Below are 26,290 nucleotides of genomic sequence, written 5' to 3' on the forward strand. Positions count from 1 at the left end.
CTGTAATCCTAGCATCTAAGCCTCATTCCGTCCCCGCAGTGGATCAGAAGCCTTTCCATGAACTGCAGAGTTGGTGATGATGGAAGGTCAGACGATTGTGTGTATACGCGTGAACGGTGCCGTGTAGTAGAAGAAATATGTATCGGATGGCGATTTTCGATCTTGTCACAAAGACGACATAAGACGTGCGATCTGTCTAGACTGTCTAGAGTTGAAAAGTTATAGGTGTTGAGAAGTGCAGTGCTGTAGAGGTAAACGTTCTATCGGCCATCATACAGAGGCAGGTGCAAAGAATGAAATGCCCCAACGCACCGCCTTCCAAGAAGCAACGCAGCTTTCGAATTCCAATTTCTCCACCAAACTCAACTCATGCCACTCTCACGCATCAACCGCATCCCTCGTCCTTTTTCAGCTTCAAGTTTGCCGGCGAGAATCCACATTTGCGACAGCTTTATAGGGCAAGCTAAATTCGCGCCCTCCATTAGTCACAATTGGTCCAAACCACCAACTGTCGTTCACAGGTGTGCTGGCGCAATGGTAGCGCGCAGTCCTCCTAAGACTGAGGCTCAGGGTTCGAGTCCCTGGTACATCGAGGTATGGAAATGCCTTTTTTTGTGGCATGCGACGACGATTTTATTATTTTTGCCAATTGTGCTGCTGTGTTTTCTGAACCTGCTATGCAGAGAGGTGCTGCATCCAGTAAAAGCAGCGAGCCAGTAAGTGGTGAGATATTCTTTTTACCATTTGAAACCAAACATGTATATACCCTTTGCCCGCCTTCAACTCCGTAGATCCCCTTTTAACACCTAGATACGACAATCCAAAGGCATCTTCTCATCGCACTATACCCTCATCACTTTCACCGCCCACACTCACCACACTCGGATCATGGGCCATGCAGATTGCCGTCGCATAGTCGCCATCATGGCTAATCGATATCATAGCACTCGCGTCCTCTTCTTCTCCATCATCGCCCTTGATCCGCGCCACCGGCGGTCCGCTCCCTAGACGCTCCTCGTTTCTGCCACGGCGCTCAATGACGACGTCGTGAAAAGTGAGGCGACGGTGGGAGTGAGCCTTGATGGCGGCTTCTTTCGCAGCGAATCTACGTGAGTGCAATATCACCCCGAGTTAGAAATATCCGCTATATATAAGTTTCACTTGTTTGTGACTACACCGACAAGAGAGAAATGGTATATATATGTGTGTGTATCATCTTACCTGCCTGCAACAAACGTAGCAGCTGCCCACCTCTCAGGATCCCGTCGAGCAATCTCCTCGCTGCTCGATGCCGTCCCAGCATTCATCTCAAAGGGTTTACTTCCTTCATGCAAAAAAGTGTTATCGAGTGGGCGATTCTCAAGACATCGCAACCTGGGATCTTTCCTCGCCTGCTCTTCTGGAGAAAAGATGCGGTTCACAAACCGCATGCCCCGAGGGCTCCTCAGGATCCCATAGATGCGAGATATCCGGCAAATATCCGTTCCAATGTTGAGCGGGAAGGGAAACGGCCTGAGAGGCTTCATCTGTTGCACGACCTCATGAAAATGAAATGATAAGATGAAAACTGATTACAGTTATCGGCACGAATGACAATATCAAGATGCAATGTGCGAATAGTTGCAGTGGGTAATGATTTCTTCTATGGCCACGTCGAGGGGTGGCCCAAAAGTGCTTATCGATACGGGTGGCCAAAGCACTGCTCCGTCGACGTCATCGAGCCGTCAAGGAACGATCATAAGCAGAATGTCTCACAGCAAATCATCCGTCTTGACGGAACAAAAGGTCCTGTCTGGCAATTCCAGGGAACATTGCATGCATCTGATGAAATTTTTATGCTATGTAACCAACTCAAGGCGGACCTAAAACAGCACTAATGCTACCCAATTACGAGGACAACAATACCCTAATCTCAACTTAATTCGTGCGCCGAACCGAAACATGGCGATAAGCTCCTAGCCAACCTAGATTCACAGATCTGTGGTGCTACTTTCTCCTACGTCATAGCCATTGACATCGAGAATATTTTGTGATTTGCAAACAGGCTTTCGGGTGATTCTGTCTGCTGTGAAACAAGCGTCTTCTCACCGCCTCTGGATTCGCAGAATTGGTGAGTAATTGATGCGCCTGGTTTCGACTTAGGCGGCTGCCTCGTTGAGGAGTGGCGCGCGTTCCTGGTCTGTAACCCTAGTTCGTCTCCATCTGACATCTCTGCCCGTCATGGCTGGAACAGCAACGCCGACTGTCATGACGAAGAGAATGGCCATGATGATGAAGGCAAAGATCCACTGGAACGCAATGACTTGGCGCTTGAACTGGGCAACGCCAATTGCTGCGGAGAGGACGCTGAGAGCAAAACCCATGGTGTAGTCCTTGATGGTGATGATTAGCATTTGTCGCAGAGGGAACAGATTAGGTTGTGGAGCAAACTTGACTTACATTGAAGAAGACAATGAAAAAGACTCCATACGCCAAGAGGGACCAGATGAAGATGTTTCCAAAGATCCTGGCCACCAGGCTATGCGGGTGCGGCACCATGATAGCGCCATTCCAGTAAATGGCCACAAACGTCCATGCCAACGGACCCGTGGCGACAGGAACGTGGATGAAGCGCGGGACGGTGTTGTGGCGGAAATACAGCGAGCTGAGGTTGAAGAAGTTAAGCACCAACATGACCTCGGCGATGTGGAAGTGCGAGTTCACAAAGAGCATGACAAATGCAAAGTGAAACAAGTTGTTGAGGATGAAGTGGCTGCCAACGCCAGCAGCTGCGGCAACGACTTCGGCATTGCTGGAGAAGAGTGATGTGACGTATCCAAACTGGAGGATGAAGAGTACGACCCTGCGCTTCATGTTAGGCATTGTGAACGCGAGATGTTTGAAAGGCAATTATGTTTACCAGTAAATGTCACCAATGATGTGGTTCATGGTAAAGGCGCTGGGATACAGATAGTTCTGGTCCCATATGCGCCGGCGGATGGTGAAGCCATCATGAGGCTCGTCAACGGTATAGTAGACTGTGACGACGACGGACAGAAGCCACGAGAGCAAGGTCAGAATCTTGTATGCGACGATGGAGCCGTGGCTGTGCGTCTCCCTCTTGCTGAAGGGATTCCCTTTAAGGCGGATGTTAGCCAACTGTGATGAGAAAATAATGGTGGGTCATCGTTTCTTACAAGACTGCCACCCTGCCATGATGTCTGCCTGATTATTTCAACTTGGAGATGCTAACGAGATGGCGACGCGGCCAGGGTACCGTACTTCGAGTACGACCAAGGAAACGAAATGGGATGTTCTCAGAAAATGTCAACCACGCCGACAGGATAAGGGAATAAGAAAGGTCGATTAATGCTCCGAGAGAAACCAGTCGTCCCAGGAAAGTAAAAGAAAAGGTTATAGCAGCAACAGGACAAAAAGGCCATGCACCCCAAATCGAGGCTATAAGTGGTTTAAATACCCTTTACACCATAAGCATGACCGAACTGAGTGTGTGTATGCAAACAATCCTCATTACTCAATCGCCTCACCTTCATTCGTCCATCCACTCAAAGCTTCCAAACTGAACTCGTCACCCATTTGCGGGGAAGCTTGCAAACTCGTTCCGCCACCAAGCAAACCACACACGGTGAATCGTCCCTTGTCATACAAGCGCCAAAAGCCGACGCCGATTCTTGCGATCCGGCCCATGACGCGCAGCTCCCGTCACCATTTCCTTGCTGTGCCCAGGCAATAAAACAGCACACACCGTAAACATCCCTGACATCCTTGGAGGGATTGGGGGAGGGGGCGTGTAAGCATCACGCCCTCTGAACCTCCCTGCCATTTTCCTCTGTACTGTATGTACCACTAATATATGTACCTTCACAGGAATACAAGAAAAAGGTTTATGCATTTGCTCCCCCTTGTCACGATGCTCACAGCTAGGCTCTCCTTAGCTCCCCCCAAAGCGGGAGACGATGCTCATCATGGGCTGCTTTTTTATGCCTAATAGGTTGATCGTGTCTTTTTTAATACACGTACTGTGGGGGAAAAGGGAGCAGCTGACCCCATCGAGCCACGGCCGAGGTGAGCTGAAAGAATCAGTTTGCCGCAGTTAAACTAATCGATGCAGTGTCAGTCTAGCTTCACGATACTGTAGTATAGAGTGCTAATGATGCTGAGTGGTGATGCATTGCCAGGTCAGCATTTGCATCCTCTTAGATCATGCGGTACCTTGTTTGCGCCACCATTCCAGCGGCAACAGATGTACCTCTCTTCACTGTTCACATACTCATCTCATCTCATCACTGCTCCGTATAAACAGCCCAATACGGAGTAGAATCCTCCAAATCACACCACCTGCGAAATGCCTGCGCCTAATACCTAATTCCTAATAGTTCAATAATAGACCACCACTAGTCTAGCCGATCCTGCAAGCATCACGATTCTAATCGCCGAGCAATACGAAATGCCTACCCTAGATGACCGCTTTTGGTCGCGCCGGCTCATGCATGTCTCTCCTCGGGGTTCAACAAACCAAAGGATACTTTCTCCAAGTACATCTCCTGGCACTATTGTAAGAGCTGAGCTGAGCTCCGTCACAGTACATACGCCTTAGCTTCCTACAACCAGGTATCTCATCTGGACAGCATGCAGCCACTTGAAGCTCATTAGCACTAACATGTGCCTGAAATCAGAGAAAAGAAACAGCACATTTGTTCCGTCTTAACATGGGTAAGAAGTGAGCACTATATATCCCATCGTATGCATCATCCTCAAAACGTAAAAGCGTACGCTTCTGGTGTCTAAGCATCAGTCTACCCCAAAAAAGCTCCTCGCGAAAGGTGTCGTCTTATTCACATATTTGGTGTCCCGTATTTTATTTGCTTATTAATCGATATAAGGTATATACATGTTAATATCGAGTTGGCCACCAGTCCTTCTGAGATCACACCTCCAGCGTAGTTATACCATCCAGATCTGCTGAACCAGACTGTAGCAATCATTCCAAGTTGGACGGGAGGAGAGTAAAATTGCGATAAGTCTTGATCACGACTTCAAACGCCAGGTTACTCATCGCGAAACTTGTGATAGCAGGAATAGCAGCATGTAAAATAGAATAGTCGATAAATATATGAGAAGAAACAAAACAAAGGGTGATCGAGAGTTCATCTCTCAAACAGCAGGGCCAATTACGCATTCTTCGCGTTTGACGGAAAACATGGCGGCCGTCGTACTTGGAGAGACACATCAACACAATGAATGCGACAACTTTATTTAATGAGAACTGAAACAAAGGTAGAATTCTGTAAAACAAAAGCACCAAAACAATACACACTCTCATTCAAAATGTTCTAGATGGGCAGTATCCTCAGTCTACTTTATATAGCGTCTAGGCAATCCATTAGGTATCATCAACATAATAGGCCGACCCCATCAGGCCCTCTATAATGACTTGCCAGTTCCGTTCCCATCAAGAAGTACTGCTCAACCACAACCTCCGAACCCTTCCTCCATCCTCACGCATTGCAAACCCCCGATACATCCAGTCGTCGGGCCCAGGACTCCGCACATGTGCATCCCAGCCAGTATCCACAGGCGCTCCCTCTCCGCCAAAGTCATGCCAAGCCCGGATCGTCGCCGTGTGTTGATCCTCGGAGACTACCACTTCGTAGTCCGTCGGGCAGCGTGGGCAGGAATCATACATGCTGTAGCCTGGTCCCTTTACGGCGAGTCGCATCATCGACTCGAGGATCGTAATTTCAAAGGCCCCCGGTCTGATCCGCCGAAGCAGCTCGCTGGCCTGCATTTTCCAATCTATGGAGCGGAGATATCCTCCATCGAAGACACCGACGTGTGGGCAGGCGTAGATTTTGACATGCTGGGAGAGCGCCCTATCGACTTCGTCTTCATCTTGGATGATCCACTCCTCCTGTATGATGAATCGGTTGTCAATAATCCTCGGGTTTAGCGTGTAGGATTCCGTAAAAGCGTTTTCAAACATGAATTCCCTTTTAGAAAAAGTCGAGTAAGGGCGCATGAGGCCGGCCAAATAGTCCTGATGCTGATTCCCTAGGCGGTGGAGCTTCAAGGCATTTTGGACGTGACTCTCCTGGAGTGTATAGCCCTTGCTCACATCTTCCATGCCATATTCAGCAAAACAAGGAGGATCCCGTGGCGTATTCGGCGTATCTGAGGTATCGACAGGATGCAGTCTACAACAGTGCGAACATGCCCAGTGATCTGGCTTGCGGGAGGCCACTGCTGCCCAGAACCTAAGACTATCCTTGAAGCCCAGCTGGGACATCTCTTGGACCCAGTCGCGAGAAAACACATGCCGTAATGCGCGACTTGTCTGTGAGAGGATGAATTGGTCGCCCAGACCCAGGTTGTCAATGATGGGGAGGAAAATTTCTGGTGGGATATTGAACAACGCGACCTTGTTGTTTATCTCGTGATCGTCGTTGCTCTTATTGCCATTGGTGTTGGCGTTGTCATCGACGATGTCGTCCTTGCCGTTATCGTTGACATTGTTGGCATCGTTGGTCTCGTCGCGGTTGCCCATGCTGTTAAAAAAATCTAAAAACATCACGACTGAACCTATATTTTTACCGTAAATAATACAGCAATAGCAATCAATGCCTAAAGGGGGGTTAGTGATTCTGATATCTCTATCGGCAAGGGGGTGATCAAACCACTAACGTTTGTAGAAAAGATGCCTAGTACCTTGGTACGATGCAAGTATTGGACAACGCGGATATTGTGATGAACGCAGTCGCGAATAATGAAGGATTTTGAATGTCTAGACGAAAGAAATCGGGGCTCTGGCCTTCAATCTAGCCAAAGGGGAAAGTAAAAGATGTGTCTATTTGGTCTCCTCGGAAGTTTCCATCGATATATTTTACACATTCTATACGCCACAGCAAGCCTATTCTTCGTGCAAAGTCTTGCAATTTCCCCATGGGGCATGAAGATTCCCTTGAGGCGCTGTAACTCTAACTTAGAACTCATTACTGATATCTAATGCGGTATACTCTGAGGGGGGTATGCAGCACCAGCACTATGCCAGCCGAATGATGGCAACAATGAAGGTTCATTAGTCTATCTAAAATTGAATGTACACATTAAAATCCTTAAAATGTCTTTCATATCTATAGTCACACCTTTGCTCTGCCTCATCTGCCCTTGATCATCTCATGCTGCAAATCTTCATCGTAGCCCCCATCCCGTGCAATGGCAACTTCTGAGAATAGCCTCTTCTCTATAAACCGCAATTCCAAGTCTTTACAAGCTTTTCCCCTTATTCCCCCTCTTGTAAAGCTTTTCTTCTCTCACAAAATCTTCACCAAAAGACTCACCAAATGGAGCTTCCCCTGAAACGCCATCTCACCTACTAGAAGTATAAATGCCCAAGCATCAACTCCGCCTCAACTCAACATCCAATTTTCATACAGAAACTTCCTGAACAAAGCAGCATATAGTTTTTTCAATGGAGATTTCATTTTGCGCCATATGTGATATTGCGCCTTTTGAACCGGCATCGTAGATCTTCCGTAAGAACTGAGCACGGAAAAACACCATCGCGCGCCACAGGCGTTTCTAGATCATTACTACAAGGCACCAATTATTATTTTGGCCACTAAGATCATGATACACTAAGTAAAAGGCTTATAGGGCCAATAACGAGAAAAATCAACCATTACCAGAAATCTCCATGGCGCGCGTAGACAGTGACAACCATGAAGAGCAGAAGTCACACACATCAAACGACACCTGCTCATCAAACTAACCTAAACTTACACCAGCCATCCGATTCATCTGAAGGAAAGGCCGCATTAAACAACTACATTATGAAGATACCTGTGCCTTACAACATCATGCCATATCGTCCATCTACACAACTCAATCACACTCCACCCAACTTCACAACACACACACCCCAGGTCGTAAAACAAATGTATAGCATACCTCTAAAACTACTACCTAGTTATCAGCCAAAGTTCTTTTCCGGGTATCCGCATAGGTAATCACATCTAACTAAGCAGCATCCCTTTCATAAAACAAAACAAAACTGAAAAACGAAAACGAAAGCACATATAGCCACCATCTAATAAACTCAGCAAGTCACAACGTAAAAACATCATAACCCGTAACCTCAAAAACTCATTCATCATCTAATCATCTTTTTAACTTTTCCTCATGAATCCGTCACAAGTCTCTCATTCTCATCTAGCAGACCCGTAACCTTGCGCAGATTCTCAACCAAGCTTCTACCCAAGCCAACCAAGAGCAGCTTCTCTGCATTCGCCGGCAGGCCAAGATACGTAGGCGGCTCACGTTCAGGAAGTTTGTGCACCCAGGCCAAAAAGTCTTGCAGGCCTGTGCCCGAGGGAACGACGAGCGGATCATCTCCTTCTACCAGCTTGTGGTCCGAGTCGTAGGCAGCAGGGGTGAGGAATGTCGTAACCAGTTGTCCAAGGAGTTTGAAGTCGCCCTCATCATCAATCTTACCACCGTACGTTTCCGTGACCAAGTAGCGTATCATGTCCCACGGAATGTTCTGAGGCGCAATGTTGGTTCGATTGCCGGCAACTCCCTCAATCCAGACGTCAATAATAAACGCACAGCATTCGTACTATCATCACACAAGTTAGTAAACCTCTAGAACGAAATTCCAAAGAAGGGCGTTTCCTTACGTCGCTATCATTAAACTCCCAGAAACCCTTCCAACCAAGGTTTGGCGCATATCGCAATCTTTCCTGCACAACAGCGTGCAAGAAGGATATCAAAAGGTACAGCCTCGTCCTCTCCACGGGGCTCTTAACCGCGCGCGTCGACAGCGAAGACATCGAGTCCTTCATATTCGCCCGCACACCAGCCGGCTGTTCATACATGAGCACGCGCGACGCACGGAGCAAGTTGACAGGAATCTTGGGACTCGATTCCATGGATAGGAACAGTCGGAAATCGCTGTGCGGGTTGAGCGACTCCATGCGCTTCTCCAAGCTCTGCAGCCATGTCGGTGCCAAGTGCACGTTCTTAATAAGAACCCACGATCCTGTCTCTGCGGCACTGCTGACGGCCTTGTCGGCGCTGGCCAGACCTTCGTTCGAACCCATGGCAATATTTGTGCAGCGTACGTTCATTCTCTGCACAAGACTGTCCACCTTGTAACTGGCATCGAAACCAGGGCTAGACACCAGGGCGATGGGGAGAGTAGCCGAAACTTGAGACACAGTCTTGGTCAAGTCTTCCACAATGTCAAACATGTCGGAACCAAACACGAGAGTAGCAAAGCGCTCCGCTGCGGGCACAAAGCGATCCATACGGAAAAGCTTGACCAGCAAGAGGGAGTAAAGAGCCTGGTCCGTCTCCGTGGTACCTTCTTGCCAAACCTTGGGCACCACAGCCTCGGCCAGCTCCTCGGTAAAGAACTTGTCCCAATCGCTGGTCGGGATAGCATCAAGCTTCTCCTTGAGGACGCTGAGCTTTCGGGCATCCTGGAAAGCTGCGTCCTTGGCATCCGGGTTAGAGGAAACATCCACACCCGCAACCCGTTCGTCAAGAATCACATCAATCATTGACTTGTCCATCTTGTATGGTGACGCCTGAGCGAGAAGCATAGCCAGAGTGATGCGATCCTTTTGCAGCAAACCAAGTGCCGTCCTCTTGAATGTATTGACAAAGAGGTCCTTGACAATAATGTCTCGGCGAACGTTGTGATTCGTCTCCTTTGCCAGATTCTTGTTCCCCCGCAGCACCGACTGGAAAATGTCCAAGAAATACTGCAGCGAAAACTGGTAAAAGTGGTTAATGTAGTGCAGCTGTTCCAAAACGGCAAACACAGCACTGCACGACTTGGCAATGATGCTGTACTGCTGCGTAATCTCTTCCACTTCGGCCATGACGCCCTCCGTGTTGCGCATCTTGTCTGAGATATCCGCCGCCTCCGTCTTGAGAGTCTCCAGCGTCTCTATAACCTTGTCGTCGTCCAAAATGTTACCACGAGACTCGTTGAGAGCCTGCAGCAACTGCTTCTCCAGCTGTCGAAGATGGACCTTGAACTCTCCTTGCAGCTTAATGAGGTTGGATCGCCTCTCGTCCACGTCAGGACGCTCCGACTTGAGCACATCGTTAAGTGACTGAGTCTGGAGACTGCTTTGAGTGACAGTAAAATTGACAAAAGTGGTACGACTGCAAATATCCGGCGCGAAAGTAGCCGACGGATCTCTTGTAGAAAGGTAGAGCTTGAACGATGGCGAAAAGTCAATGTCCTGCTTGCCAAGCTGGATGAGGACACGACCACCAGTTCGCTGGTACTCCTTGTTCAAGACGTGATTGAGAATGGGATCGAGGTGCTCAGCATCCTGGATAAGAATGGGGTTACCGAATCGCAGAGAACTCTCAAGTTGCTTTGTAAAAGTGTCATCCAAGAAGCTCGTGACAGTCAAGCGGCGATCCTTGCACTCCTTCTGCAAGAACTCTGTAACTCTTCCAGACGGATCAATGATGAGAGGATATCTGTTGAAGCGCTTAAGGATAATGGCATTCTCCGTGCACAAGTCATCAACCGGCAGCGTGTTCTCTTGCCATCCAAGTCGTTCATCCGCACTTGACAGGTATTCTGTCACTGGGTTGGGAGACTTGAACTGGATACCGGACAAGTCCAGCTGGTGATACCAGTCATCAACCATGCTCTTTCGGAACGTCTGATCGTACAGACCACTGTAAGCCAAGAACGCCGCAGCGACAAGAACATCTCCAACAAGGGTGCTGATCTGAGTCTCAAACGACTTGCTTCCCTCCTCCCAACGAGCCCTCTCAGACGACAAGCTGTCAAGCAGCCTGACACTTCGGTCGACCTTGAATTGGACCTTTGACATCTCTGCCTTGATGGCCTGGGTTTCGCTGATAAGAGTGGCATACTCCGTCTTGTAAGTGTTGATGCTAGACTCGAGCTCCGCAATGTTCTTCTCAACCGCCATGGCACTAGCCTTTGTCTCGAGCGCCTGCTCCTCCAACTGCGCGACTTCCTCCCTGAGAGGTCCGACACGGTCCAAGATATCCGAATAGCTGACCTGGGCAATGACCCACTGGACGAGAGGACCACAAGCCCTGGAAGCGTGGTTCACCTTTTCAAAAGTAAACTCGGGGTTAGACAAAAAGTCGTTGCGCATCCTGTTCCGCAGTCCCTTGGTCATCATCTTGGCATTGTCAAACATGATGATGCTGGCGATAAAGTCTTCCCTTCGAACCACACCTTGGACCGCCTTCCAGTCGTTGATCTTGTGTCCAAGCAAAGTGCAAACGGCGTCCAGTGCAAGTCTCACACTCTGCGGAGGATTAGACATACCACGCACTTCGACCAAGTGCTGTCGCTTAATGTTGCTAACGCTGGCCTTGGCCTCCTCGACCGCAGGCTCAGCCTTTGCCAAATCCTCCAACACAACCTTCTTCCGCATTGCTACCTCAGCCTCCTGCTTCTCCAATGCCGCCTGAATCTCCAAGGAAGTGTTCTTCCTCTGCTCTGCCTCGCGCTGGTCTGCAACCATGCGCTGCAGCTTCTCGTTTGCCTCGGCATCCTTCTGCTCGAGCTGTGCCTTCTTCTCCGCAAGACTGACGCGCAAATCGCGAACCTTGTCCACGGTATCTCTCAACTTCTCAAGACCGACATTCAAGTGACGCTGCTGCTCCTCCAGATCCTCGCGCTTTTCATTGTACAGTTTGACATACTGGGTAACAAAGTCCAAGAAATGACGAGGAGTCAAGAACGTGACCTTGCCTTGCTGGGTCAGCAGCTTCTTGTTGTACCGTTGCAGCGAGTAATGGATGTACACCATAGAGTTGACGACCGTCTCGCGATGAGAAGGTGGGAGCTGCAAGCTACGGTAAGCCACCGGGATTGTATCGGGAGCGTTAAAGTTGCTCTTGTCCAGGTCGATAGAGTGCGTAAGTTCGTGGCCGACCTGGAACAGTGCCTGATCCGACCAATCTCCAAACCAGTTCAGCACACATCTGTTGAACAAGGCCGGACTGGTGGCGGCCTTGGAACCCAGACCACCTTCGGGCGGGTTCATGGTGAAGACGACGTGCAAGTTGTTGACAATCTGCTGAGTAAACCACTTGTACAGCTCCTCAGGTGAATCAAGATGCAAGTTTTGTCGTTGAGCACCTTCCTTGCAAGCCGTCATCAGGGCAACATAGTCATCACCCTCAAAGAGACCGGGCACCTCAGCGTTGGCAAGCAGCGTGTTCATGCGCTCCAGGAAACCAGAATCCAGAACGTTGGCCTCGTCCATGATGAAGCAAATCTTCTCACCCTTACAGCCACATCGTCGCAGCACATCACGCAAGTCTTCGTCGAAATCTTCAGCTGAGTATTTGCCGTGGACTTTAATCTGGAACACCTTGAGGCCGTTCATCCAGGCCACGAATCGCGAAAGAGTAGTCTTGCCACCACCGCTCACACCAATGAGAATCAAGTGACCCTGCGGCTGTCGGAAGACACGATCAATACGCAAGACATGCTCCAAGACGTCGTTGAAGAGGATAAGTGGAACATCGACCTCTTCCTCGCAGAAAGTCTTGAGTCGAGCAGACACAAAATCTCTGAGCTGCTCGCGGTCGACGGGGACATAGTTCTTGGACAGCCAGTTGGAAAACAGAATAGGGCCACCAAGAGCCTTCTCCTCGTCCATGGAGGGGAAATATTCGAGAGCAATGCGGCGAACAGACTCCTCGGTCCACTTGCGCTCCTCTTCATCTACAAGACGATCCTGGAAGAGTCGAAGGGCCTCGTGCGCCCAGATACGAATGAGACCTTCCAATGATAATGCCTCTAGAGGCTTAATCGCTTCATACACACCACGAACCCAGCGAGTAAGTTCACGAGGACTGTAGACGTAATGGGGTTGAATCTTGGGCGTGAACCTCTGCTGGGACTCGAGGTAGAAACGGACCATGGCATGAGTGAGCGACTCAGCATATCCACGCAGCGAGGGCACAATCTTGAGCACAGCCGCGTTAAATGTGCCGTAAATCTGGTTAAGCGAGAGCTCGCCAGGGTAATCAACCATGACAAGGGGAGCATGGCGAAGGAAACGAGCGCCCATGGGCGTACGGCCGGCATCGGTAGGAGGGTTACAAGCACCGACGAACTGGATGCGATCAAGTGTCACCCATGACTTGTCAGAAGTCCTCCAGAAGCCGTTGTGCTCAACAAGCTGGCGCAGGAAGGAGATGGCGCGTTGAGTACCATACTTGTCGGGAGCCGGAAGGTTGATTTCATCACAGAAGATGACCAACCAGCGGCCAATTTGAGTAGGAGACAGCATGACACCGTTCAGCGTCTTCTTGTACTCGCAGTACTGCTCAAACGTCTTGATCAAAAGATCAGGCGTCGTCGCGCTGGAGAAGTTGAGACCGACGACCTCCATGTTAGGCAGCTTACGAAGAGCACTGAAAAGCGTCATCGTCTTACCGGAACCAGGAGGACCGCAGAGCAGGAGCGGCTTGTGCTCAGCCAGCCAGGAATAAAGGACATCCTCGTGACGCACGGTATCCAAGGTCGGGATGACAACGTCAGTTTGAATGATGGAGTGTGTGTTGACCTCGATGCTAGGGACCTGATTTTGCCATGGCGTCCACTCAGCTTGGGGCAGGAGAACATCAAAATCAATAAGCGAACTGGTGCCATCAAGGGGTGGTGACCCAAAGTTGGCAAATGCGCAAATGTCATCACCAAACAGCTTTCGGTCGCCAAGCGGACAATCTCCAGTAAGTGCCCACACTAGCGCGAGGAGCAGCTTCTTCGCCATGAAGCCCTCAATCTGATCATACTCTAGAGGGAAGTCGGCGTGCTGTCCATTGTACTCAATAATGTCACGGGCAGCCTTATTCAACAGCGAGAACAGAGTTGTGAGGACACGAGCGACTGTAAACTCCATGATGTGGTTGTATCGCTGAGCCCGCTCCAAGGCTTGGTTGATAAAGTCTTCTTCCGTCAAGTATCCTGTAAGCAAATCGGCAACCTGGGCTTGAACGGCCAGCGTCTTAGCCGGGCTTTGGCCTGTAGCAACGCTATCCTCATCCAGGTCTTCAAAGGGAACACTGCGAAGCGTCTCGATGTAGTTGGTCACCATCATGTTGGGCGAGACTGTATCCTCGCTAAACCAAACCATACCACATCGACTAACAGTGGCGAGTGTTGCATACTTCAATGTCTCGACTTCGAACATGATGCGGACATTGGCCGGCAGGTTAAGACGCTCTCCGTTGGGCAAGGTAAGCAGCTTGTTGTCGTCAAGCACACTGTTCAAGTTTTCGACCCACTCAGGGTCAACATCACCGTCAAACACAATCCAGTGTCTCTTGGAGTCTTCGCCACGAAGGTTGTCCACGATTTTACGGAGGATGCTGGTGAAGAGACCATCCGTCCATTCACGAGTGGTAGAGTCCAAGTTACCGTATAGAGCCTCCTTGGACATGACCTTGGAATCAATGACGTGAGAAACACCCTCGACATTTTCCACCTTTTGCAGGGCATCAAGCAGGAGCTTCCAGGCGGCAGATTTACCCGTGCCAGAGTTACCAACCATCATGACACCATGGTGAATCTTTTGGATCTGATACAGCTGAAGAACCTTGGTCATCCACAGATCCGTCACCACGAGTTGGCGCTCAGCAGCGAGCGTACGAATAGCGTCCTCGAGAGCGTGCAGGTTAGCAGGCACGTATTGGACGCCGGGGAAGCAGTCCTCCTCGATGTTGATCATGATGTCCACATCTGACTTGATCAGCTTAGGCGCAATCGTCTCGCGAATACTCTGCACGAGAATCTCAGGCTCGACAATCTCTTCGGCGCCGAGATCGCCATCGCCCAAACGAGAACGCTTGAGACCACCAGAGCTAACCAAGACACTCTTGAGCGCACGAAGACCGAAATCGTAATGGGCTTGCTTTGACAGCTCCTTTGAACATTTGTCGAAGAAAGGCACCGTCTGCTTTGACAGCCGCTTGGCCTGGCCAAAACCCTGCGAGTACAGCATGACTTCGGCAATGAGCTCCTTGTCGGGCTTGGACATGGCAACGCTTCGGAAAAGCTTCTTCAAGTTATCGGGCAAGTTAGAACGGCCAGCATAACCCGGGTTCATTGTGATGAAGATACCCGTGTTCTCATTGACACGAAGCTGTCGGCCAACGAGCTCAATCTGCGACTTGTCGTTCTCGGCTCCCTGCTTCAGACCGAGCTGGATGTTCTGAATCTGCTGCGAAACGGCAGACAAGATCCTCTCTTCGAGACGGTTAAACTCGTCGAAGCAGCCCCACGCACCAACTTGGCAAATACCCAAAAAGATGCGACCCATGGCCTGGAAATCAAAAGTGTCGTCACAGCAGAAAACGAGCGTAAACCTTCCAAGCTGGACACCCAAGGCCTTGACGGATTCTGTCTTTCCCGTACCAGCGGGACCGTACGGCGAACCTCCGAGTCGCTGGCAGAGCGCCTGGGTAAGTGTAAGGAAACATCGGTCGGTAAGGGGAGTCCGAACAAGACGATCGGGGACACCAAGATACTCGAAGCCGTAGTTGAGTTTGGCATTGGCCATCTTGATGTACAAACGAGTGAGGAAGTTGCCCTCAGGAGTGTAGACATAACGCATCTGGAGCTGCCAGAGGTAGTGGCCGGCTGAATCAGCCTTGACATTGACCAGCTTCTCAATCACATCTCGCTGGTGGACACACTCGGTAATCAACTGCTCGCACTTCTTGCGCTGGATGACCTCGAGGTCTCCCAAAACAGTCTCCGCAAGGACGCGAAGGACCTGCACCTCTCGTTCAAAAAGAGTCTGCAATGTCTGGCCGCCAGCAGCAAGCGAGTTTTCGACAGCTGTCGTCCAGGCAGCCTGTGTTGCGAGGACAACAATCTGACTGGGGAACGCATCCATGAAAGTAACTAGAGCCTCCCGATCGATATTGTCAGATTCGAAAATTGGAGTGTATTCCTCCACAGCCTTAGCCAACAGCTCCGCAAGCGTCTGCTTCATTCCATTTTCCAGCAGGGCGAGCCAGTCGTTGATTCTAGGCGTCTTTGCCAAAGAAATCTCCTTGTTCAGTGTGACAGCCTCGCCCTCCTTGGAAGTGAAGCCAGAGATGACTCCTTCGTCATCCATAATGAGGCCTGCCAATCCGGCAAACATCTTCTTGAAGTGCTTGGCAATACGTAAAGTGTCGTTACTGTTACCAATCATTTCCAACAAGTCCTCGTCACCAACAAAGTAGAATCGAGGGAAAGAGACACGTTCCTTCTCGAGATATTCACCAAGAGCCTTTTGGATCTTGTTCAGCATTTCTGCCAGACGCTCCAAGGACTTTTGGGCATTGGGAATGTTCAGCACGTCAAGGACGTAGGGAGTCTTGTTAGCCTTCTTCATGACCGCCAAGAACTCGCTGTTGATGTTCTGGAAACGACCAGACTCGATAGGGAGGAGGTGCTTGATATCCGCGTTTCCGGTAAAGACACCCTCCAAGTACACCCACTGGCGCTGCACATCGATCCAGACGTCGAAGAGCACGTGAACACGGTTCAGCTTGTCCTCCCAGGCGACCGCATCCTCTTCGAACTCCTTGTAGTAAGGAGAGTGTTTCATGGCTTGAAGTGAGTTCAAGTTCTCGCTGCACTTGGCAAAGAGGTCATCCCAGCCACGGATAAGCCTACATTTGTTTTGGTAGTTGACCATCTCGAGAGCATAATTCTGCCATGTTTCACGAACTTGCTTCAAGAACTCTTCGAGTGCCATCTCACCCTGAGCCTGGGCGATGATGTCCTTGACAATGACTTCAGTGGCAGTGAGATTAAGGTCCCAGACATCACCAAGAGTCATGGAGCTAGGTGAGAAGCGCTTCTGGGGCTTGATCTGCTTGTAAATCTTGTGCCAGTGTCGCTCGCGAATGGCATCAGATTTCAGATCGGACAGGATGTTATTAACCTTGAGGAAGCCTCGCAAGACTCCCTGGACGTGTTCAAAAGCGGCGTACTGCCTCATTCTACTAGGCATATCCTTTGTGCTCTTGATCAAGTCATCCACCTTTTGGCGAATCTTTCTCGGCTGAACAGCAGTCCACAGCATGTCCCGAGTTTCGTTGAGACTCGTCCAAATAGTGGAGAGATTGGACCAAACAGATCGGAAATCACGAACTTCCTCCAAAGTAATCTCCAAAATGCTATCATTGTTGCCAGGAATGTCGAGAGCCTCCCTCGCCTTCATGACCTGCTGGAACTCCTCCTGCAGGGCAGTGATGCGAGTCTCAAAGGTGGTCAGAGTAGCAGAGGCGACATCTGGCTGGATGGTTCCAGATACGGGCTTCTCCTCATTCCACTGGGCCACAACCTCGTTGATACGCTCATTAATCAGTTTATCTTGAGCAATAATGTTTGCTCGCATAGCATCAGACTGCTCCTCCATAATCTTCGACTTCTTCTCCAGAATCTCCTTGAGAGCCTCCCACTGACTCTCAATCTGCTCGATGTGGAGCCAGTCATTGGGGAATGGGTAACGCTGTCGCACCAAAGTAGACTGTCCTTGGCGGAACATGTCAATCTCTGGCGCCCATAACTTTGCATTGCGTCGACAGCTCTGCACTGCCGTGATGAACAGCACAGCGGCAGCGGTAGATGAGGTGTCTGAGCTCTGGCCTTCGAGATTCTTTCGCGCCTTTTCAATCTCGGCGTTGATGTCACGCATTCGGTTGCCCAGTCGGTTGGCAAATTTGATGAGAATCTCCTGCTGCCACTGGTCGTACTTGGCATTCACCTTGGTCTGGACTTGGTCATAGTCAATGGTGATGTGGCCAAACGAGCGGCTAACTTCTTGTGTGTCAAAAGTCGTTCGGACCTTGCGGATATCCTGGAGACACTCGAGCCATCGAGGAAGATGGTCGCCAAGCATATCGTAGACTTGGTCAGATTGGAGATCCCAAAGCGACTGGAACTGGAGCCACTTGTCGACATAGATGCTCACTTCCCTGAGCTTCTTCTCGACAGACAGGTAAACTCGGTGGAGCATATCCGCACAGTGAGAAGGGAGGTCGGTGAAACGGGCTTCTTCTTGAGCCTCGGTGTTGAGGCTCATCTGGTATCGCGTAGCCTTGATCTTGCGCAGGTTACAGACAATGCCCAGCCAGTCGTGGAGGTGGAGGAACCAGCTCGCTCTGGCGTACTCCAATGGCGGGTCAAGATAAATGACTTGGTTGCGCATGGTAATTTCGAGGATGAGACGCTTCATGGTAGGCCCATCTTGTTTTCCATCGTCCTCCTTGGACTGCTTCCACCTGTCTTCCTCGGCGACATCTTGCTCAAAGGCAGCAATCCAGGCCTGAACGGCGGTGGAGAGGCGCTCCAGAAGGATGGTCTGAACCTTGTGGTTGACACCACGCACCCAAAAGTCCAGATTAGCATACTGTTCCAAATTAAGCTGATCAACAGCACCCTGGATAGTATCGAGGTAGGACTGGAAAGCTATGGCATCATAGGGACAGGCACCAAGATCCTTGAGAGCCTGCTCGATGGTAGCGTAGATGGAATTGAGGGTAGCCGTCTTTGACTGAAGTACAGAAACAGCCGCTGAGAAGCCCCAAATGAACAGACCGTGCTTGCTCTCGGTGTTCTTCGCCGGTCCAAAGCCGGTGCTTCCAGGAAGCAAGGGGCGGATCTGTCTCTGATCGGAATAAAAGAGCTCATGTGAGTTGACAAAGGACTCCCACCTCAACGGGACACCATCGCCAATGAGCTTGTACACCTCGTTCTTGTATCCGTTGAGGAGGATGGCTTCCTCGCCCATTGTGGATATCTGGCGCAGCGTCTGGGACAAAGTTCGGACACCCTCCATCAAACTAACGGCATAGGGGTATACTCTCTTGGCATCCTTGGACACTGTAGTCACCGCATGAGGAACCAGGTAAGACTGCCAAGTCAAGTTTCTGGTCTCCTTGAACAAGGTGATGATTTGAGGATCAAAGTTGACATTGAGCTCAAGGATGCCACCCGCAGACCTCACTCGGTTGATAATGAAGAGCTGTCCAGCGATTGAGATTTTGCGCCGATTGGCATCAGCCAGCCAAGCATCGTATATTCTGCCCGTGTCTAGCTTATTCTTGAACAGCTCACTCTCTTCCCGGAGTTTGTGGCCCTCGGCATGTAGAGTCCAGTCGGGTCCAAGAACAGCCTCAACCTTTTTCATGTATCCGTCCAGCTGGAGCTCAATCTGACGGGCCCAAATGATGGCACCCGAGACTGGTGGGAGATCGCGAAGCTGCGCCATGGCATGGGCTTCAGAATGGCCATACTGCTGCTTGAACCTCTCATGCAAGCCATTGATAGCCTGCTTGACGTGATCCATCAGCTGGTTCTGGTACTCCTGAATGGCACCACGAATCTTGGGCCGCACAAACAGGGCGTTGAACTTGGAAAAGACACGGAACATTTCGTTGGCAGTCTTGGCTGTGGCAAGGCGGTCACGTAGCCTCGCAATGATGGAGTTTTCAACTCGCGTCGTGCGCTCATTGTATAGGTTTTCGGCCTGCGCCCACCGCTCCTTGCCCTGGTCCGTCACATCCAAGAGATCGACATTCTGCAGTGCTTCCCAGGCTCGCTTGACTTCCTCAACGGCATCCACATCGCCCATTTCTTCGATGACAGCGCCTGCAGTAGCAGTGGCGTTGGCAGAGGAAGTGATGTCGGTGACGCCAGGGATCATGGCCTTTGGTCCCAAAACGTTGACAATGGTCCTCTGCAGCTGTTCGTGGTTGTCTCGGAACGCACTGACATACTTGATTCGCGACTCCAGCTCAGAGTGGTTCTTCTCGATGTTGATGGGAATACGCTTCTCGTTTCTGCGGATGATGAGCATACGAGCCAGGTGTGTAAACTCCTTGATGTTGTCCTCCCAGGCAACGAAAATGCTGTCGCATGTTCGCATGACATTCTGAAATTCCGGGTAGCCCAGGTTGACAAGCTCAGTACCCGGAAGTAAACGAAGCAGTACGTCGTTTAGATCCGCCGAAATAGCTTGAGCCAAGCTCAGCGCTCTCCGGATGGGATATGGGCACACCTTCAGCTTCTTCATCAAATGAGCAAAAATCTGGGTAATAGCCTCTTCGACCTTGAGCAGAGACGGGGCAGACAGCAGCTCATCGAGCGGAAAGTCGCGCATCAGCTGGTTGTACTTTTGCGCCTTTTCCTTGGCCTCCTTCAAGCCAGTGTCAGCGACGAAACTGACCGTGGCCTGGAAACGCTTGGCATGCTTCAACACGTCGAGTGTCAGGAGGACACCCTCGCTCCTAAGCTGGTCCTCAATCCCCTCCAACGCGGACTCCATGGACAGCCAAAAGTTGACTTCTTGGCTGGCGGTGCTAAACTCCTGAACGGCGTTTGACGAGGTTTCCTTGGTCAGCTTCGTGATGCCCTGGATAGACTTGATCCAGGTGTTGACGTTGGCCTGCAGCTTGTTGAGGAAGCTGCTGTCTTGGAGAAGATTCTTCGGAATCGCCTCCATCGAGGGCTTCGTCTGGGTGACCTCGGCGTCATCGAGGACATTCTGAATAAGCGAGTGGAAAGCCAGAGAAATCTCGGGGATATCGACGTTCTGCTGGAGGTGAAGCAGACTCAGCTCCAAGTCGTTCAAGCGCTTCTTGGTAACTGGAATGCCCGTCTTGGCATCGATATCTCGCCCCCTGGATCCGTTGGCCAGCTGCTGGCTCTTGCTGTTTGCGTCAAAGTATGGCACCAAGGCATGGTGGACTTGAGAATGGAGCACCTCCCACGGGGAGAGTGCAACGCCCTGCTCTCCCGAGGCGGCATTAAGGGAGGCAGGACCAGGTAGATTAGTAATAAATATCTGAGAGGTAAGAGGACGAGAAGGATCAATCGCTTGCGATGCCTTGAGCAAAATCAAAGTGGCGACGGTGGTAGGTGTGGAGGTGATTTCGGTCGAAAGAGTGTAGTCGTAGGTAGAGGGAGCTATCACGAGCGTCAGTCAGTCAAGGAAAAAACAAACAAAAAAAAAAAGCTATGAAAAAATCACAATGGAGATAGGGGGAAGTTGGGGGGGAGAGAGCAATACTGAAATCCTCACCAGCAACGCCATTGCCATGCTCGGCCGCGTCTCCGTTCTCATTGCCATTCTCCAGCGACCCGGACTGCACCACGTCCTTCTGGATATACAGCACATTGAGTGTATCGTTGGCAAAGCGCGTGCACCGCGAAATGGTCTCTGCATACGACGCCTTGTGCAGCAGGTTGCCCGGCAGCTCCAGATCGCCCCGCGATGCGCCCAGGGCAATCTCGCAAATGGCAGCGAGGTGGTCAACCACGCGTTCGGGCTCGATGGTCGGGAATGGCGTCGGCGTCGGTGAGGGCGACGAGGGCGCTGGGACCGAGACGCCGTTGCCGTTGCCGTTGGAGGCGCCGAGGCTCGGGGCGTTGGCCGAGGTCACTTCCATGGCGCGAGCGTCGTGTGAGGAAGAGACAAGAAAAAGAAGGGACAGAGGAGCTTCTATGTCGAGAAGCCGGTCATCTCCAGAGATGTCGGGTTCGGGATAGGTTCGTTGGTGGGGTGTCGAGGTCGCTCGTTTGTTCGTTTATCGGGGGCTAGAAGGAATGTTGGCCAGGGGTTGATGTGGAGAGGGGCACGAGCAGAGGACGGGGACAGAGGAAGAAGCTCGACAGGGGGGGAAAGTGAAAGAAGAAGAAAAAGAGCAGGTAGGTAGAAGATGCTTTTCGTGTGCGGTTCGGAGTTCTCGTGAGTACAAAGCAGGAGGTTTCACAAGGAGAGATGCAGGCGTGGCGTTGATGCAGGTCGAGTCGTACCTTGGTACAGTAGCGGTATGCGGCCACACCAAGTAGCTCGAGGTACCGCGGGACATACACCGACCAGAAACACTCCGAGATGCGGATTCCGGGGTTTCGCTCTGTCACAAGCGAGCGTGTTTTCTGCAGGCAGGGGTTTAGAACAAATCGAGAAGAGACAAGAAAAAACGATGCGTCAAGAAGGAAGAGACGACGAAAATCTGCTGTTGAGGGACGAATAGGAGGCTCACCGCACAAGACAGCAACTTGCATACAATCAATCCACAAATGCCGACAAATGGGCAAATGGTACGTCGCAGCTACGGAGTTAGTACATACATGCAGTCAAATTGCGCTACAGACGGCAGCAGAACAGGAACAAAGCTGCCAACTGAAGCTAAAATGGCCCCAACCTCCAGTCTGCTCGACCCCAAACCCAAACGGAGGGACCCCTAGTCGCTGAATCAATCGTCAGGCGGTGGGACAGAGGCTGCCAGCACACTCGGGTGGGGTTGGAGAAGGTCGATGGGACCCTGATTGGCGGGAGGCGTGGCGTTGAGGGCCATTGTTTGGTGGTTTAGTACGGAATAGTGAATAGTTTTTTGTGGATGGAACACAAGGCGTTGATGTAGAGAAAAAGCCCAGCATACACACGCAATCAATGAGTGGTAAGTATCATGATATCCAATGTGGAATCTGTAACTTTTGAACATTGAGTACATTCATCACCTGTACTAATACACTTCCACGCCATACCCCTGACGCCCTGTACCTGAAGATTCAGAGGGCGTCAACTACTAGTAGAGTTCAGTCCCCCAAAAAGCCTATTCCATCGCTACATGCACCTGAGTACATACATGTAGGTATTCCTCCCAAACTCCAGGCCTCACACGAGCAACACCTCGCCCAATCATCCATCCAAAATCATCTCCAATACTCATTTCATCCCCCGTTCCATCTCCCTCACAACCCAATCAACACCACAAACCCATCCAAACCCCCTCCATCACCCCCCAAAACCCCCAAAACCAATCCCATTCACCCAAACAAAAAACCACCTACAACACACAAACCTAAACCCAACCATCCCCCTCAAACCCCCTCAAAAACAAAATCACCCAACTCACACGCCTCCCCTGAAAAAAATAAAAATCCATCCCATCCCATCCCACCGCGGGGTTAACAAAAAAAAAAATGGAGGGCCGCCCACGGGGAGTGCGTCTACCGGGTAACTCGACACCACATCCCCCCCCCCTAAAAGAGGTGAGGTGTATGAAAATGTACCTCAAAACCTCCCGATGCAGAATAAAACCGCAAACACCCTTAGTCGCCCATTTTTTGGTCGAAAATCGTGATACGGCCACGCCACGCCTCCTTTCGAACTTCCTACCAACGGCTTTTCTATGTATCCCGATATTAACACTCCACTTACGTCGTTCCCATCTTTTTTTTTTTTCCTGTTCTGGGACAAAGCTACCTACGTGCATGTTAGCTGTACCACGTTGCAGGGTCGTAAGATCTGTGCAGATGGGACAGCCCTCGTCTCAATAGGGAAATAGAGGTATGCATATAAATTGAAGTTAAATACCAGGCAGGGTCGATTCCCGCACAGCCACACTACCACCGTATTCATTTACTATCCCATCCAAATCCACCCGCCAAAACGGGCAGAACAACCAGAACAGGACCAAGCAACGAGATTCAGGGCCATATCCACATAAAGCGTTTAATTCATCATTCAAACATTGACCGTTCAAGTAAATCTACCGACGTAAACTACCCGTTGCTTATCCATCAAATCGCACAGCCCCTTCAACAGCCTCTGACCAGTTTACATAATTGACGCCCCACGAATCAGCCAAACAGAAAAGAGAAAGGACAAGAAAAGATGAAAGGTGAGAAAGACAAAAGGAGAAGGGAAAAGGGAGTGAGCCCAGCACAGGGCCCTCGCTGTTCGGAATCTGGAAAGGTTGTAAATGAATCTCACCTCCTCTGATTACCAAAAAAAGAAAAGGAAATGAAAGTGGAGGAGAGAAAGAAAAAGAGAAACAGAAACAGAAAAACAAACAGAAAATGAGCAACGACATCATATACTTGCATGAGGACACAAAAAGTCATAATGAATGAACCAGCACACCGTACCATTCTTAACGCCTCTCCGTATGTAGACTCCGTAGACCGGAACGACCGACTGCTCTCCAGTGCCCCTCTAATGTATACCAAAGACCGGTACGCCAGGAGGGAGGGAAGAAGGGGGAGGAAACAGGCAAACACAGTGCAGAGCAGCTAACCACTGGGATTACCACCGCCTGCCGCGCCGCCTTCAGGACCAGCTAGCCTTTCTCTCTGGAGAATGACTCTGCCGTTACAAATGTCAATAAACATTTCAAACTTTTCTATCAGCTTGTCCTTTTCCGCCATCTTGGCCTTGAGGTCGTCAATCTCCTTTTGCTTCTCCTCTTCAACCTTTTTCAAGTCCTCGCGAGCCTTGGCCAGCTCGCGCCTTAGCTCGGCTCGTATGCGATCTTCGGGCGACTGCAATGGCTTGGTATAGATGGCCGGCCTGTTCTCCGCCAGGCCCGTTGCTACTTTCTGCGGATTACGATTAATAGCCGCTCGCGCGTTATAAATATCCCTCGGCAATAAGTGACAATCAGGATTGTCAGTTTGAAGAATCTGCAGTGTCTCAGATACGCCTGCACCTACACATACGATCGGTTAGCGAGAATTTCTGTTCCACAGGTGCTTTCCTCCTCTCCCTTTCCCAACTTGCACATTTGTTCCGTCTTGACGTGAACAGCTTTTTTTTTTTTATAAAGAATAATACTAACCATTCTCTTTGAGCTGCTTGACAGCGGCAACCATCTTGCTGTCAAGCTTTCTGGCTGCAGGGTGGTTTGACGGACTCTCACTCGGTCCGTGGTTGTGTTGCAAATGCGAAGGGTCAGGCCGGTAGCGGATAGTCCATTGGGTTCGCTGCTCAATGGCAAAGAAGCCAAAAGGACAGTCGCATTTCCTCGAAGATGTCTTGCGTTTTCTGAACTCGGGGCTGACTCGGCTTGGTGGCTTGCCGGCCCGGTCGCAGACGAACAAGACCTTCTTCAGGCCCGGCACCGTCTTCTTGGATCGTCCTATGACAATAGCATAGCCTACCGAGGTGCAGTAGCGCAAGACTGCCTTCTGAACGGCCTCGAGCGTGGGATAACTGCCGCCTTCGGGAGGTGGTGACATCATCTCTCCCAATGGCTGAGTAACTGCCAATTGATCGTTCATCAGCTTGGACGGCGCCAGAGTGCTGTTGTCCTCGTCACCGTCCTGTTGGCCGTCCATGTCCAGGTCCTCTCCTGCATGGTTGTCCTGCTGTTGCTGGGAAATAGGTTCAGGTTGCTGAGCCGCAGCTTGTAACTGCTGGTGCTGCTGTTGATGCTGCTGTTGCTGATGCTGATGCTGTTGGTGCTGTTGCTGCTGCTGCTGTACTTGCTGCTGAGCCTGATGCTGTTGCTGCTGGTGTTGCACTTGTTGAACCTGGTGCTGGACCGGCTGCGGAACCGGCTGTGGCACTTGCTGCGGAACCGGCTGCGGAGCCTGGGGTTGGGGAACTTGCAATTGCTGCCGCGAAGGCTGCTGCTGCTTCTGTACCTGTTGTTGCTGCTGCTGTTGGGCCTGCTGCTGTTGCTGTTGAGCTTGTTGCTGCTGTTGCTGCTGCTGCTGCTGTTGAGAGCGGGACTGATGTACATGATGAAGCTGTTCCTGTTGATGCTGATGCTGTGCCTGTTGCTGAATCTGCTGAGGTACCTGGTGCGCCTGGTGCGTCTGATGTGTCTGGTGGGAAGCATGAGCTGCCGGGTGAGCTTGCGGGTGCTGGGCATACGCAGGATGATGCGGCTGCTGGTGATGCTGTGGGTGTTGCTGCTGCTGCTGCGGGTGATGCTGGACCTGCTGGGCCTGTTGCTGTTGTACGGCCTGCTGCTGCTGAACCTGCTGCTGCTGTTGCTGATGGTGTTGCTGCTGCGCGTGGCCCAATGCCTGCTGAGACGGATGTTGCTGCGGGTGCTGCGGGTGGTGTTGCTGATGGTGCTGGTGCGAGAGGAGCGAGTCGTGTGGCACCGGCTGGCTCATCGTCGCCGGGAAGAGCATAGGCGGCGGGTTCGGCTGGGACTGCATCTGCTGGCGCGGCGGAGCGGCGCGCTGCTGTCGCGGCAAGGCATTGGGGACGTGGATGTTGGGAGCGCGCGACGAGGCATTGGCGACACTTGGGTTGACCGACGCCGGCGTGTTGAAGAGGTGAAAGCCCTGAGGCTGCTGCTGCGGCGGATAGGCCTGCGACTGGTAGGGCGAGGCCGCTTGAGGCGCGGGAGACTGTTTGTTTGGCTGGTTTGCGTGGGCGGGAGCAAAGGTGTTGCGTCGGTAGTTCGGCTGGGGGAAACTCAGGCCGTGGGGATTGGGCCCGGACTGGCCCAGTCCAGCCAT

At 51.1% G+C, this 26,290-nt stretch overlaps 5 protein-coding genes across 5 annotated transcripts; all 5 read right to left on the reverse strand.

The window, feature by feature from the left end:
* Positions 1 to 779: 779 nt before the first annotated feature.
* Positions 780 to 1,526, reverse strand: TRIVIDRAFT_203026 (uncharacterized protein; the record flags this gene model as incomplete). Its single annotated transcript, XM_014099121.1, has 3 exons — positions 780 to 806; positions 877 to 1,105; positions 1,222 to 1,526. The coding sequence occupies 3 exons, from the start codon at positions 1,524 to 1,526 to the stop codon at positions 780 to 782; spliced, it is 561 nt and encodes a 186-aa protein (XP_013954596.1).
* Positions 1,527 to 1,817: 291 nt separating this feature from the next.
* Positions 1,818 to 3,365, reverse strand: TRIVIDRAFT_90034 (uncharacterized protein; the record flags this gene model as incomplete). Its single annotated transcript, XM_014099122.1, has 4 exons — positions 1,818 to 2,372; positions 2,440 to 2,842; positions 2,900 to 3,116; positions 3,177 to 3,365. 4 exons carry the CDS (start codon positions 3,193 to 3,195, stop codon positions 2,139 to 2,141), a joined length of 873 nt encoding a protein of 290 aa, XP_013954597.1.
* A 2,087-nt stretch (positions 3,366 to 5,452) lies between these two features.
* Positions 5,453 to 6,544, reverse strand: TRIVIDRAFT_203028 (uncharacterized protein; the record flags this gene model as incomplete). The annotated part of the gene is made up of 1 exon (XM_014099123.1): positions 5,453 to 6,544. The coding sequence occupies one exon, from the start codon at positions 6,542 to 6,544 to the stop codon at positions 5,453 to 5,455; it is 1,092 nt and encodes a 363-aa protein (XP_013954598.1).
* Positions 6,545 to 8,052: 1,508 nt separating this feature from the next.
* TRIVIDRAFT_171491 (uncharacterized protein) lies at positions 8,053 to 21,474 on the reverse strand (the record flags this gene model as incomplete). Its single annotated transcript, XM_014099124.1, has 3 exons — positions 8,053 to 8,614; positions 8,676 to 20,992; positions 21,108 to 21,474. The coding sequence occupies 3 exons, from the start codon at positions 21,472 to 21,474 to the stop codon at positions 8,177 to 8,179; spliced, it is 13,122 nt and encodes a 4,373-aa protein (XP_013954599.1).
* A 2,632-nt stretch (positions 21,475 to 24,106) lies between these two features.
* Positions 24,107 to 26,290, reverse strand: TRIVIDRAFT_224121 (uncharacterized protein; the record flags this gene model as incomplete). Its single annotated transcript, XM_014099125.1, has 2 exons — positions 24,107 to 24,522; positions 24,652 to 26,290. 2 exons carry the CDS (start codon positions 26,288 to 26,290, stop codon positions 24,107 to 24,109), a joined length of 2,055 nt encoding a protein of 684 aa, XP_013954600.1.

Source organism: Trichoderma virens (genome assembly GCF_000170995.1).
Source record: "Trichoderma virens Gv29-8 chromosome Unknown TRIVIscaffold_80, whole genome shotgun sequence".
Taxonomy (NCBI): Eukaryota; Fungi; Ascomycota; class Sordariomycetes; order Hypocreales; family Hypocreaceae; genus Trichoderma; species Trichoderma virens.